Below are 16,154 nucleotides of genomic sequence, written 5' to 3'. Positions count from 1 at the left end.
GGAAATGGGATGTGTCCCCTGGGGCTTTCACGGCATCTGTCCACCCCTATAGGCTTGCCGCAACATTTAGTGATCCCAGCTCACCGCCACAATCAGAGTTTCTTCATTAATGTAATCTTGGGCTTGGTTGCCCCAGTACTCTCATGGGGTTAGGGGTCTTTTTTTTATTTTAGTTTTTGGGGCCTAGTATTTCTTGTATAAATTCTGGCCATTACTTTCTGCCCTTCACCCTTCTGAAATATACTCACCCACAATATGTCTTGCAGATGCGAGCAGACCTCAAAAGGAAGCAACTTTATAACTGAATTGAAATGAAATAAAATTGCACAGTGTGAAACCAAAAAACCTAGGTTCAATCCTCACTTCCCCACTTGACCAAATTGTTTGATCCTCGGCAATGGCCTGCTTTCACTTTGCTTCCTTTTTCTTCAGTATGACAAATGGAAGCACATTGAAATACATGAGTTCAGGATCTATGCTGTAGAAAACCTTCTCTTGATTTTTATTTAATAAACTGTAATGTTGTCCATGTACAATAACAACCCCAACGAACTACAGTATTCTACGTCACAACAGACTTGCCTCTTAGTTCACTATTGGCATTGTTGGAAGGGTGTAAGGAGACATAAATATTTCTGCACTCATTTTTGAAAATGATCCCTTTTGAAAAACATACTTTCCGAATGCACTTATATATTCTGGTGTACTAAGGTAAAATGCTTCTGCATGTTAATGAAATACACTTTTTGAATTTTGAAGAGAATTTATCATATTTTTACATGTTTTATGCAAGATGGCTTGAACAATGAACGTGTTCTTAAAGTTAAGTTTTGGAAGACCCATATTTGCTTCTTTTCTATTACTTTTTTGGTTAGTGCTTTCTGAAGTAGACAGCAGTCCAGTGAAGTCATTCAGCTGGTGGCCGCATGTGGCTACTGGGCCGTACTTTGAGTACCACAGCTCTATGCCATCATGGAGGCTTTATTATCTTTCAACTATCACGTACACTTACTCTTTGCTTCGGTGACATTATGCTCCAGTCTGTTACTGTACCATTTATGTAGATAGATTTGCTTTTGTAACACTGTTCTCCCTGTACGCTTCCCATTGTACTGGACACTATTGCCCTTAGGCCATGTTTGTGAGTTGTACAACTACCTAAATGAATAAATACATTGTAAGAACTGAATTTTCAAGGGATGAGGCGGCCCAGAAACTTCTAAACCCTGGTTGATGGAACACTACCATCACATGTATATGGAAAATTTATTTTATCTATATATCTATTCATTAACAACATTTGCATAGCACAGACCTAGCCAAAATGGCAAAAGAGGCTTCACATATAAAATGAATAGTAAAAAAGTGAACCAGAGATTAGCAGGAATGGTACAAAGATGGGATGGGAACCAAAGATAAAGCATTAGTTATTTAGATAAAGTGGGAAAAGATCGGTCTTCAGTGCATCCTCATGAAGGATAGAAGTTTTGGATTCAGTTGGAGTTCTTTGGAAAGGAGATTACAAATACTTGGCGTTTGGGAAGAGAATGCTTGGTGTATGGTTTTGAAAACTCAAGTAGGAAGCAGGAATTGCTTGTAATGTGTGCTGATCTTCCTGAAATTAAAATATTGTCTTTCAGATAACTAGGTGGACCAAGCTGCAAGGCTTTATATATGCCTTCCTTGCCAAGGAAGATTTATTTCTATGGGCCAAGTAGTCACTCCTCGGTCTAGAGGGTTTTTAAAAACAAATCCGTCTCTGCACTGAAGTGGACAAACTGCAAATATGGTTATTTGCACTTGCCTTCCTTGCAGTTTCTTCTCACTGAAGGGCACTATGTGGTTTTCCCCAAGAAAAGGGGCCTCGGTCACCTCCTCATTAGGGTGAATGAAGTCCAATTTGACTGGTTCACAGAATACAGACCTGCTGGTGCCCTCTGTAAACAATTTGAATTTTCTGTTCAAAATTGGAGCAGTGTTTGTCCTCACAATTTTGCCATAATAAATGCAATTTGGTATTGGTACTTGTGTTATAAAAGGTCAAGATTGTATTAGTATTGGAATGTGCTCATGTCAATTCCACCCCACCGACAGGCACTTTACCAGCATGACTGGCAAAGACTCTTGCCAGCAAGTGTTCCCAGCTGGAAAGAGTCCATGAGAGTCAACCCTTAGAATTGCATAGTGGGGCAATAGATGCGGTCCAGCAGTGGAGCCAGCCACTAGTCAGCAGCAGCTACCATGATGTTACTAGGCCTGGGCAAAGTTTAAATTACGCTGGCGTAATTCACGTAATTTGAGAACTTCACAATGTATTTGTTACTCAAAATTTTTGAAATCATGCCATTACATCACTTCATATAAATGCACACCATTTGCAGTAAATATTTAACACAAATGAGCCATTCGCAGAAGAAATGTACTGTGAATGTACAGAAACAGCAGAACAGAAGAATCTAATGTTTGTAGTGCTGTGTTTTTTTACATTACTATTGTCTTCACCTCAGGAATTGATGCGAGGGCAAATTTCTCACAAACATTTAGCTCAAAATTATGGAGTAACATTTTGCCTATTTAGGCATACATTTGCATAACTTTACTGAAATTTCACATAATTTCATGAAAGGAAATTACGTCAATTTTGCATGCCCCTAGATGTTACATGCTTTAGCACACACACTCTTCATGGGGTTTTCATAAAGACTCTGGGGAATATGTACGAAGAGTTTACGCCTCTAACCATCAGTTTTTACGACGTTCTGGTGGTGAGTCCTTCACCTTGTTTACAAGGCAGCTTTAAGCCACTTAATGTTGCTTAACGCCACCTTGTAAATAATGCCCCTCTTCACGCAGCACTTAGCTTGAAAGGGGTGGGCAAAGGGTGTTGCAGTGGGTGGTCTACTACAACACCCATTGCTTTTGACACTGCCCCATATTTACAAGGTATGGGGCAGCACCAAAAATAAGACCAGGAAATAATATAGCCTTAGAGCCTAACGTAGCGGGGTCTACTGGCCATTAAAGGCCTGTCCCAGTGTTAAAGGCCTGAGCTAAAGGAGAGTGCCTTTAACAAGGGAGCGGGCCTCTAATGGACGGTAGAGCCCGCTAAGGAGGGCTCTAAGGCGATTACAATATTCCACCTCTAGAGAGCAGAATGTTCTAATTAAAAAAAAAAAAAGCAATCTCTGAGCCTGAGGGGATTTAAATCCCTTCGGGCTCCGAGAGGCCTCTGTTCACAGCGATAGCTGTGAAATGAAAACAAAATTGGAATGGTGCTCTCCGGGCTTCTAACAGCCATTAAGAAGCCCGGAGCATTCCATTATTTTCATTGGTGCACTCAACATTCCAATGTTTTAACTGGTCTTAAACAGACGATACAAGGAGAAATGTTTTATTTCTCCTCGTATATTGCTCTTTCCATGTGTGCTGCATTCTCCAGCACACATGGATAGAGCAAGTTGCTTGTTAATATTGTTTATGTGCAGGAAGGTGTCCCTTCCTGCACATAAACAATCGCATCTGCAGCACAGGAACCCTAGCAAAATGGTGCTAGGGTGCCTGCGCTGGCGCTAGGCAGCTTCTTTAGCACCAGTGCAATGGGATATGCATGGATGCGCTGTATTTTTGTAAATGCGGCGCTTCCCGGCTTTTTGAAATTGACGGAGCACTGCAATAATGATTTTGGCATAACACCACACTCCACCAGTGTCTTGTACATATGACACTCAGTCTCAAAAGAGAATATATTGGAGAAATGCTTAAATTAAGACATAGTCATGGGAGGTCAAACGGAGAGGGGCTGATGACATAACTACAAGCAAAGTAAAAAAGTGGTCAAGTTATGATAAGGCAGGAAAGGAAACTCTAATGAAAACTGTTTACAAAAGTGAAAATCAAATAGTACAGCTACCAAACTATGGCCTAAATTCCAAATCATTACTAATAACATCTCTGCCATTCATTTGTTAAATACTCTTTTGTTGTATATTTTTTCTAAATTGAAAAGTTGAAAAAATATCAAAAGAGAACATACAGACATTCCGATAAAACATCATAAATAAGGCGTTTCTTAGTAGAGCACAGTGCTTAGAGATATCATATGCAATAATAAAAAAAAATACCCAAGACAACATGGTGAAATTGCAGTCATGCAATTCACTAAATTACAAAAGCAGTCTCACATTATGTGAATGTAATCAATTGTCATAGAAGGACAATGTTCCAAATATCAAACTAAATATTTAAACTATTGTGTTTCATACATAAAACAGTTTTTATTCTTCATTGCATAAATGAAAGTCAGCAAGGCATAATGTGGTAATGAAAATGGAAAGTGAAATGCCACTCTGTAGCCATTTACCATTCTTGCAGTTTAAACTGCAACGATTTTTCAGCCTCAAATTACATTTATTTTGGGGATAGTTTATAGCTTATGTATCTCATACAGAAAAGTGTTTCTCAAAATGCATTATTTGCAAATATTTCTAAAACGTCTGTGTGAATTTTTTCACATTCATATAAGATCCTGTTCATATGATATACATACCATTGTTTTTATCTGACCGTTGAGGGTGGCTGTTTACAGCATTAGGGACTCCGTGCGTGGCCCAGCGGGTGTGGGCAATCCCAAAATGTGTCTTGAATTGTGCCTCCAAGTCCATGCCATCTTGTTCTGTATTAAATATAAGGGTTTGCTTAGCAACATTATGTGCACAGTGTTCCGAACTTCGTTTAAGAAAAGCCCATATATTTAAAACCATTGAAAACATTAGTATAATCCCAAATACACCAACATAGCAAAATGTGAGATCTTGACTTCGGCATTAAACTTGTCTATTGAACCATTTCGCTTGGAAAGTAATTAGATTGAAAATATTGTGTTTGATGATATTGGTCAAAGTCGAAGCTGTGGCCAAGTTGAGGTGGTGAAAGAAAAACAGTTATAAAGCATGTTTCAAACTTTTGATAACGTTGGTACCAAATGTGTTATCAAAATCTGTATTTGAAGAAAAAAATCATATTTTCATTTTAAAGTACAATATTTTACAAGTAAAGCCCAAATTTACAAAGGTTTGCACTGGGACTTGCTCCGTGCAGACAAGCTTATATAATGTAGGGTATATTTGCGCTGCTTTGCACCACTTAACAACCTATGAAAAACCTTAGTAAACTTGTGCCTAGTTGTCTTCAAAATAAGTGCTTTTTCCACAAATGGGGTGCCGTTTTTAACTAAAAGTGTCTCATTGTCATAACATATATTTGTGTAGTATGTGCAACTCCAAGGTGTACAATACACATGCACAATTTTATTCTACATGTGTACTGTGCGAAGCATATGCATCATTTATGTATGTGTCATTTCCATGTGCTTGTGCAAAAGTGGGAATTCCCAGCAGAGTATCAAAAGGGTCACAAATGAAAAGTAGGTTACCATCTACTAGCAGTAATATCTATGCTATTCTCAAAAATTGATGAATGCACTGCACACACTTTTGCATGCCGTGGACGGTAGCGGCGGCTGTCACAGGCACTCGCGTAGCTAGGGGGGTGCGGTGCGCCCCAGGCGGCACTATTTTGAAGGCGGCTGCGCAGCACGGCCCATTGAGGCGGACTTTATAATTTATTTAGGGACACTCACTGTCAGTGAGTGTTCCCAAAAAAATTATAAAGACCGCCTCAACGGGCCGTGCTGCGCGGCCGCCATACCGCACTTGATTTCGTAGTTATTACTGCTTCTTGCTGCTGCTCGATGCGGGTGTCTGCAGTGCCTCGCTCTGTGCCTGAGATTGGTTGTGGGAAGCTTTGGGGGCAATGAGCAAGCCTCACACGCAGGAAATATTTTCAAATATTTGTCCCTGCTACCAGACTCACCCACCCAACCTGAGGATCGCAGCCGGCCTCCGCAGTCCAGGGCAATCACGTGACATGGAGAGGTCACGTGATTGCAACTAACAGTATCCATAACTGTCTGTGGGCGCGAAGGCAGGGCAAGCGGTAGTTACGTGTTATCACTTCATCCGTCCGCAACTTGATGATCTCCCCAGGCGAATCCTCATCTTAACTCAGCTCACCAGAAACTTCTCACCAGTAGCAGGGCTGGTAAAGTGAGTGCACTGCCCGGCAAGCATGGAGCGCTTAGAGAAGAACGACTTTGCAGACAGCACTAGTTTTTTTTTTTTTTTTTTTTTTTTTTTATGGGTTTATATAGCGCCGGGTCACCTACAGGTCTCAGGGCGCTTTGACCACAGAACATAACAACCGAGAAAGAGAAGGGGTGGGGTGCCTAAGCTGGACTAAGTGCTGTTCGGAACAAGCTGGTCTTCAAGGCTTTCCTGAAGCGGAGTAGATTCTCCTCCTTTTTCTATGTAAGTGGCAGCATACTATCTTCAATATGTGTTTTTCAGTGTAAGTGGCAGAGGATTATCAGCTGCTTGTAGTATTGGTGAAGTTCTGCCCTGGGCACGGATGCAGGCTCGAGGCTCACAGAGCCTGAGGCCCTGGCTGCCTTGTCCAAAATGCCCCGGGGCACATGCTGCGCTGTCTGCTGCCGTACTTTTTCACTTCACCCTCGGCCAGCCAACAGCTCTAACTGTCCTTTACTTTCGGCAGCAGTGTTAAAACATGCAAGGATTGCTGGAAATACTCATGTCCTGTTGTACCTCTTACAAAAATCAATGAAACCTATTAAACTAAACACATAACTTATACGGTGCTTTTGTTTACTTGTAATTTTGACCAGGAAGCGGTATATTGCTTTCTTAGTATGTGCATTCATGTTTTACCTTGCCCCGAACACTATTTCAAAGAATAACTGCTACATTTACCTCATTAAAGTGCTGATTTTATTATTATTGAAAGAGTTTCGTCCAACATTTGGTTTAGGTTAATTTTAACAGAACTGAAAACATTTCCGTTCCAACATGGTGTTATGTTTGTGTGCATTTCCACTTGAACTCCACTGTCTCACCTGGAATTACGTTGACAGTTGACATATTTTTTTTCTCTTCATGTGATATTGTTAAGTGTGTGTTTTAAAACTGCCCCTCAGTCCGCACCCTGGGCTATTCTCCTATCGTTCCAGACGTAGGTGATAGTTACATTTTGCAAGTACTTTTTGCTTTTGGTATTTTAGGCTGTAGATTACTAGTTGGACGACTACAACGGTCTTGCATAATCTTCCTCATGCACATTCCTTAATCTTGCCCTAGCTGGCTGTAACCTATGTGTGCTTCAGCCTCACTCTCCTGATGCTTGCCCGATGCGGAATGTCAGTGACTACTGTCCTATCAGGTTTCAAGGCTACTTTTTTTTTTATTTCTGGTGCTTTACAGCAATTTTAAGACCCCCCATAGAGTTTCTCGTCACTCAAATAGGTGTAATTTCTGATAATTATATGTTTCCCTGGTCTTCGTGGCTTGATTTTGCTTGCGATAAAGTGTCACTCATTGTCATTGAAATGTCACTCATAATTTCACTGAAATTATGAAACGTCACACATAGCAATCTGAAACCTTGGCAGCTATGGTGCTTTCTCTGTTATGTGTAGAGGGAGTGGGTTGCAGGCTCTGGCCTTGGCCTTGGACACAGGGACAAACCGGCACAGTAACAGGGGCAGTGTTTTAAATGGGCCTGCACTTCAAAATACTCTTCTCTTCAGTAATGGAACTTTTGTTTCGCAGTTTTGTAGCAGAACAGAGGTGTTAAAAGTACTATGTGTAGTATGTTCCTTGATTATTGAGCAGTTTTCGGGCAACACACAGTGTCAAATAAACACAGGTGATTAATGTACCTGCTGGAGAGAGATGGGAGTTTCATCTAGTGGCAGGTTTCATTTGTGTGAGGTAGCGCAGGTGGTTAATATTATAGCTGGCAAGTATTTGCATTGGAAATGGGACAATTCCATCGATGCAGTGACTGATGAAAGACATTCCACAGCAAAATGTGACACTTCAAAAACATTTTATATTGTGTTAAAATAATGAGTTGCATATTCATTGTGCTTTAAGTCATAGGCTGGGACATCGTAGCACTTTAAATACAGAAGTCCTTAACCATCACCCCTTACACACCACCACCAGGAATCTATTCCTTTACTGTCTGGTTACACTAATCTGTACTGACTGAATTAATCAATAAAATATCATAATGCAAACAAATGCATTTCCTACCGATCACTTTAACTTGGATTTATCTTTAAACATACAGTGTGCCTTTATTTTATATGCTGTTACCTGAAGGTGAAGACAATTGAAACTTGGGACAGAATAAACATATTTTGTCCTTCCAGCTTTGTTTTAAACTTACTGCCCCTCCCAACCCTCTTCCCCCTCATCCTGCCTGGTACTTCCCCACTGCAGAACTCAAGTTAGTCTAGTGATCAGGTGCATTGGACTCACCTGTAGTATCCTGAAGGTGCTGCCAGGGGAATTGTGATCATGGACAGGGCAGATAGGGAACAGGGTACAAGGGTCCTGCACAAGCTGTGATGTTATCAGTGAGATGTCACGAACAGGGTAGGTAGAACTGATGTAAGTTTTGGGTTTTCTTCTGCTTTTCCTTCAGCGGTGTAGCTAAGTGGGGGAGGTCTGCCCCAGGCGGCACTATTTTCGGGACGGGGGCTGTCTAGCCCTGGACCGTGTCATGTATGTGCATGTAATTTGCATGATCGAGGTAACTATTAGCGACGATACTACGTGTCTCTCGAACCTCTTTCAGGTGCTCGCCGTCCATTTTCCCCAGCACCACCCCCAGGGGGGCGGCAATCTGAAGGATAGCCCCGGGCGCCACAAGCTCTAGCTACGCCTCTGGTCACAGGTAAACGCAGTGGAGCTGCACCCTTATGCATGCCTTTGATGGTAGCGGCGGCCGGCCCAGGTAAACGCAGTGAAGCGGTGGGGCTGGCCAAGGGTGGGATTCGGGGTGAAGTCGGCAGACAACGGAATAGGTATAAAATAAATAAATAAATAACACCTATTCCGTCGTCCGTCGGCTCCCCCCCTGCCGTGCCCTGCCTCACCACGGTTACCTGTGCCGGCCGCCACTGTTTGACTGATCCACAGTTATACCATACAGACACATTTCGATATGAATGTTTCATGCTTTCGCAAATGACTGTACGTGTATACCAGAAGTAACAACCTACATTTATAATTGCACAATTTAGGCATAATTTCAGTATTGAGTGGAATGCCTATATAAAGTAACTCAACACCTTTGGGGATGATCCCCAGTATTTACATTTTTTTCAGTCTATCTTTGGGGTTTATGCACAAAGGTACTAGGTTAGAAGTCTCAATAACACAATGCCTGACTTATAATTTGCTAGTGCATAGTTTACTAGCAGGTGAGTGAAAAAGTGGATAAATAGGAGCCTCTGCAGCTCTTTGTGGAAGCAAAAAAGCGTTCTAGCGTCACAAAGGCAGCAGGTGGACTCATGTCGCTTGTTTGACATCGCTTATGAGAGCCAGCACCCCTACACATCATTAGCATCGCCTTACTCTTCTTACATGGTACACTGCTACCTTAGCATCACATCCCTCCCTGCACTCCATGCACACTTTCCCCAGAGGTCTATACAGATCCCTTCCCAGCCCCACTGCCTGGCAATAGCATGCTGTACTGTTCCTGTCATTTCTCAGCCACAGGATGTCCTGCCTTTCATAGACGAGACATTCTGCAAATAGATAACAACCCAGTTTTGCCATTCACATATGGAGAACTTGGCATCTGCGAACTCTGAAGCAGTCTGAAAACTTTACTCAGCTTCTAGGAGGTGAAGTTTCTGAGTCTGCGTGACTTTGCAAGTGAAGGTTTACTTTTGCCCCCACTACTGGCCCCATGAGGTTTACTACTATTTGGGTTTTGAATGTTCAAATATTCCCTTGTGACTCGTGCATAAAACATCTTCGTGTAGGACAGGAAGTATCCAAAATTAAGTCTGAGTAAACAATAGCGCTAAAAGTTGAAGATGTGGTAATGTGAATGAAGAGTGTAGATATTGAAAAGATGAGTAATCGCGCTGATCTGGAATGGGAATGCAATTTCTCATTTGATTTGCAGACTTGGGAAAGAATGTGAAACTTCTTTTTTTTCAGGCAAGCTTTTTCCTGTTGAAAAAACATGTTTTGCCACAAATGTCACTCCATCCTCACCCTAAATAAAGTGGTTCCATAGGCATTGTGTCACCCACGTTATGAACTGTTTTTGACAGAATACTTAATTCCTACACTAAACCTAGGGAAACTAGACACAGAACACTACTACTTTAAATTGTGTTAATATTGATAACAAATTGAGGGAAATGTTTATACTAATACATTCATATCGCATCTCTATTAACAAATTCACCTGTCATGAACTCTCCATCAACCCTGACTCAGAAATACGTGGCCAGGCTGCCACTGAGACCTAGGGCCGAAGTTACTGATTGACAAGTCAAAGGTGCAGTTGCACTTAGTTGGCAGACACATCCTTTAACAGGAAAACACAGGATTCCCTCAGATAAGCCCAGCAACAGCAAAATGGTCCAGAGACATTAGACCCAATTAAGCACATATGGCCAGAGGGGTGCACGGATTCCCAAAAACACCAAAAAGTCAGATGCCACATGAACTTAGGAACACACAACCAATCAGGACACAGCACAAAAAGTACATGCAGTAATCACGCGCCCCTCATGTTGGGCATCTGGACACGTTACCTACTGGTATCAATTGTGTCCATGCAAGGTCGAGGGCCACCTGCATTTGTTATCAGGGGCCTTATTTATGACTCCAAAGACAAGGCCCTCATTCTTTTACCAAAAAAGAACCGACTGCCGTACTTTACGATACACTAAGAAATGTATAAAACCTTCATCAGATTTATTGTAATTTGAGACAGTCCTCAGACCTTCTTCCGTAACTGTACTCCTGGCTGTAGTGTTTAACTAAACCAACTGTTCCTGTTTTTTCAAGGTAAATTCATATCCCAGCAACAGCGTGGTCCCCATATTTCGCCTGCATGCCCATGATATTTTTTTGCCTTTCCAAAACCATGCCTTTTTGGGTGAAACAGAACTTAGGCCGTTTCTCTGTCGACCAGGTGATACCATTGGTGTACATGGCTGATGATAGCCTGCACGTATTCCCAAACAGTATTGTGGCAACATGCTTTGGCTAAAGACTTTACTGATAGGTTCAACCAAACTGAATGTCAGTACAGTTCCTGGAAACTGACATTTCAGGGCTCAGATGGTTTGAAGTTAGACTCAAGCTGTCTTCGCCAACAGCATTGTGGGAGATCACTGCAGACTTGTGAAGGCTCTTTTCAAAGCCCCAGACTGTCAGGTAAGGTAGGCCGAGCTCCTTGCTCAGAAGCAGATTCAGTACAATGCTGCTGCTCTATTCAGGTTTCTTGTACCCTACACAGTAGACAATGCAACATAAGGGATGCGTTCTGATGCAATGCTGCAGGCCAACAAAATTGCAATGTTTTATGCACTTTGGAATGCAACAAAAATGAAGAGAGCCTACTACGAAACATGCACAGTAGTTTATATATCAGAACTATAGGCTCGTTTTCCTGACTCTGGGTATTTGTGTTTTCTGCTTCTTAGTTCTGAACACTGAAAGCATTATTTTTGCTCTATCTCGCCACAGGTATGGGAGTGTGGATGCAAGCAGCTCATACGTCATTCAGTTAAAACTGGTCATCGACATCTGATCCAAATATTTAACAGACTTTTTTACTGGCGGTAATTTGGAGAAGCTCTGTCACAAGGTACTTTTAATCATACGTGCTAAATCGTGGCTATAATATTGTGTTTACATTAGACAAATTAAATAAACACCTCCGGCGTTCGGTTCTCTGAGGGGAACTCAAAAGTCGGAGCTAGGCTAGCAGAGGCTTTTGCATTCAGACAGACTCATTTTTATTATTTTCGTAATGAAAAATAAAGAATAAGAAAATATTAAGGTGTATCTAGCAGAGTTGGGGATGCACTTTTCTCCTGAATGGCTAAAGGTGCCCGGGCTTCATTCCATGCGGTTGCTCTATATATAACCAGCATCACAGCGAATGTCCCCGAGCACTTTTGTATTGAGCCTCGAGCACATGGAGGGAGTGGGGCTGCCCCGGCATGCAGAGCGGCAAGAATCCGCTCACAAGGAAGTAAAGCATCATTCGCACTGATCATGCACTCTCTCGCTTTTCAGTGTCTGTCTCCTCCAAAGGAGAAACCTTGCAGCAAAGTACAGAGATATAAATATTCTAAGACTTGTACAAAAGTGACATGGATAATGGGTGGCGAGCAGTGTGGGTTACCAGACAGGTGCCATCAAACTTAGTTTTTGGTAAGAGTTAAAGAATGGGCTTTTTAAAAAAATGTTCAAGAATCTCAAACCTTCCCAGCCACTAAATGTAGTATACACCGTCAGCCAGACCGCTTTCAGAGCCAACATGAAAACAAGGGGCGTATTCACAAAAATACGCTGTGAGAGGAATCTCGCCCCTGACAAACATGTGCTATTTTTTAGTCTGCAGAACCTGATTGAAAATCTGGAAAAGCAGGCTGGGTAAAGGCAGTCCGGGGTGGAGTTTGGGGATTAGGGGAACATTATTACACAGAATGAGATAGGGGCCTGGGTTTGGCGTCTTGGGATTAGAGCACAGTATAACACAGAATTAGAGAGGTGACGGGTGGATACTGGGGATCAGGGCACGGTATAATACAGAATGAGAGAGAGATGCCCGGGTGGAGATTAGAGATCAGGGGAACAGTATTACACAAAATGAGAGAGGGGCCTGGGAGGAGTCTGGGGATTAGAGCACCTACAACACAGAATGAGAGAGGTGACGGGTGGATACTGGGGATCAGGGGAACAGTATTACACAGAATGAGAGAGGTTCACGCCCCAGATGGCGTCTGGGGAACAGGGCACGGTATAACACAGAATGAGAGAGGTGACGGGTGGAGACTGAGGATTAGAGCATGGTATAACACAGAATGAGAGAGGTGATGGGGTGGAGTCTGGGGATCAGAGCACGGTATAACACAGAATGAGAGAGGTGCCGGCCCCGGATGGTGTCTGGGGATCAGGGCATTGTATAACACAGAATGAGAGAGGTGACGCGGTGGCGTCTGAGGATCAGGGCATGGTATAACACAGAATGAGAGAGGTGACGCGGTGGCGTCTGGGGATCAGGGTACGGTATAACACAGAATGAGAGAGGTGACGCGCTGGCGTCTGGGGATCAGGGCATGGTATAACACAGAATGAGAGAGGTGACGCGGTGGCGTCTGGGGATCAGGGCACGGTATAACACAGAATGAGAGAGGTGACGCGGTGGCGTCTGAGGATCAGGGCATGGTATAACACAGAATGAAAGAGGTGACGCGGTGGCGTCTGGGGATCAGGGTACGGTATAACACAGAATGAGAGAGGTGACGCGGTGGCATCTGGGGATCAGGGCATGGTATAACACAGAATGAGAGAGGTGACGCGGTGGCGTCTGGGGATCAGGGCATGGTATAACACAGAATGAGAGAGGTGACGCGGTGGCGTCTGGGGATCAGGGCACGGTATAACACAGAATGAGAGAGGTGACACGGTGGTGTCTGGGGATCAGGGCATGGTATAACACAGAATGAGAGAGGTGACGCGGTGGCGTCTGAGGATCAGGGCATGGTATAACACAGAATGAGAGAGGTGACGCGGTGGCGTCTGGGGATCAGGGTACGGTATAACACAGAATGAGAGAGGTGACGCGGTGGCGTCTGGGGATCAGGGCATGGTATAACACAGAATGAGAGAGGTGACGCGGTGGCGTCTGGGGATCAGGGCATGGTATAACACAGAATGAGAGAGGTGACGCGGTGTCGTCTGGGGATCAGGGCACGGTATAACACAGAATGAGAGAGGTGACGCGGTGGCGTCTGGGGATCAGGGCATGGTATAACCCAGAATGAGAGAGGTGACGCGGTGGCGTCTGGAGATCAGGGCATGGTATAACACAGAATGAGAGAGGTGACGCGGTGGCGTCTGGGGATCAAGGCATGGTATAACACAGAATGAGAGAGGTGACGCGTGGCGTCTGGGGATCAGGGCACGGTATAACACAGAATGAGAGAGGTGACGCGGTGGCATCTGGGGATCAGGGCACGGTATAACACAGAATGAGAGAGGTGACGCGGTGGCGTCTGGGGATCAGGGCACGGTATAACACAGAATGAGAGAGGTGACGCGGTGGCGTCTGGGGATCAGGGCATGGTATAACACAGAATGAGAGAGGTGACGCGGTGGCGTCTGGGGATCAGGGCATGGTATAACACAGAATGAGAGAGGTGACGCGGTGGCGTCTGGGGATCAGGGCATGGTATAACACAGAATGAGAGAGGTGACGCGGTGGCGTCTGGGGATCAGGGCACGGTATAACACAGAATGAGAGAGGTGACGCGGTGGCGTCTGGGGATCAGGGCATGGTATAACCCAGAATAAGAGAGGTGACGCGGTGGCGTCTGGGGATCAGGGCATGGTATAACACATAATGAGAGAGGTGACGCGGTGGCGTCTGGGGATCAGGGCATGGTATAACACAAAATGAGAGAGGTGACGCGGTGGCGTCTGGGGATCAGGGCACGGTATAACACAGAATGAGAGAGGTGCCTGGGTGGAGTCTGGGGATCAGGGCATGGTATAACACAGAATGAGAGAGGTGACGGGCTGGAGTCTGGAAATTAGAGCACAGTATAATACAAAATGAGAGAGGTGACGGGGTGGATTCTGGTGATTAGAGCATGGTATAACACAGAATGAGAGAGGTGACAGGTGGAGAATGGAGATCAGGGCACGGTATAACACAGAATGAGAGAGGTGACGGGTGGAGACTGGGGATTAGAGCACAGTATAACACAGCATCAGAGAGGTGGGGGGCTGGAGTCTAGGAATCTGAGCACGGTATAACACAGATTGAGAAAGGTGACAGGTGGACACTGGGGATCAGGGGAACAGTATTACACAGAATGGGAGAAGTGGGAGTCTGGGGATCAGGGCATTGTATAACACAGAATGAGAGAGGTGACGCGGTGGCGTCTGGGGATCAGGGCACGGTATAACACAGAATGAGAGAGGTGACGCGGTGGCGTCTGGGGATCAGAGCACGGTATAACACAGAATGAGAGAGGTGACGCGGCGGCGTCTGGGGATCAGGGCACGGTATAACCCAGAATGAGAGAGGTGACGGGTGGAGACTGAGTATTAGAGCATGGTATAACACAGAATGAGAGAGGTGATGGGGTGGAGTCTGGGGATCAGAGCACAGTATTACACAGAATGAGAGAGGTGCCGGCCCCGGATGGTGTCTGGGGATCAGGGCATGGTATAACACAGAATGAGAGAGGTGACGCGGTGGCGTCTGGGGATCAGGGCATGGTATAACACAGAATGAGAGGTAACGCGGTGGCGTCTGGGGATCAGGGCATGGTATAACACAGAATGAGAGAGGTGACGCGGTGGCGTCTGGGGATCAGGGCATGGTATAACACAGAATGAGAGAGGTGACGCGGTGGCGTCTGGGGATCAGGGCACGGTATAACACAGAATGAGAGAGGTGACGCGGTGGCGTCTGGGGATCAGGGCATGGTATAACCCAGAATGAGAGAGGTGACGCGGTGGCGTCTGGGGATCAGGGCATGGTATAACACAGAATGAGAGGTGACGCGGTGGCGTCTGGGGATCAGGGCATGGTATAACACAGAATGAGAGAGGTGACGCGGTGGCGTCTGGGGATCAGGGCATGGTATAACACAGAATGAGAGAGGTGACGCGGTGGCGTAAGGGGATCAGGGCACGGTATAACACAGAATGAGAGAGGTGACGCGGTGGCGTCTGGGGATCAGGGTATGGTATAACACAGAATGAGAGAGGTGACGCTGTGGCGTCTGGGGATCAGGGCACGGTATAACACAGAATGAGAGAGGTGCCGGGGTGGAGTCTGGGGACAGGGCAGGGTATAACACAGCATTAGAGAGGTGACGGGCTGGAGTCTGGGAATTAGAGCACAGTATAATACAAAATGAGAGAGGTGACGGGGTGGATTCTGGTGATTAGAGCATGGTATAACACAGAATGAGAGTGGGGACAGGTGGAGAATGGAGATCAGGGCACGGTATAACA

The 16,154-nt window shown here is 44.7% G+C and overlaps 1 protein-coding gene across 2 annotated transcripts in view; it reads right to left on the bottom strand.

Annotated features, from left to right (window-relative positions):
• Positions 1-16,154, bottom strand: part of GFPT2 (glutamine--fructose-6-phosphate transaminase 2) — a 107,446-nt gene that overhangs the window by 54,245 nt on the left and 37,047 nt on the right. For both annotated transcript variants that reach the window (XM_078653321.1, XM_078653322.1), the window contains exon 4: positions 4,547-4,672. In XM_078653321.1, coding sequence (XP_078509447.1) covers positions 4,547-4,672 — 126 coding nt within the window. The remainder of the gene's footprint in view (positions 1-4,546; positions 4,673-16,154) is intronic.

This window comes from Lissotriton helveticus, chromosome 7 (genome assembly GCF_964261635.1).
Source record: "Lissotriton helveticus chromosome 7, aLisHel1.1, whole genome shotgun sequence".
NCBI lineage: Eukaryota > Metazoa > Chordata > Amphibia > Caudata > Salamandridae > Lissotriton > Lissotriton helveticus.
Note: the sequence above shows the minus strand (reverse complement) of the source record. Positions and strands in the feature narration are given on the sequence as shown.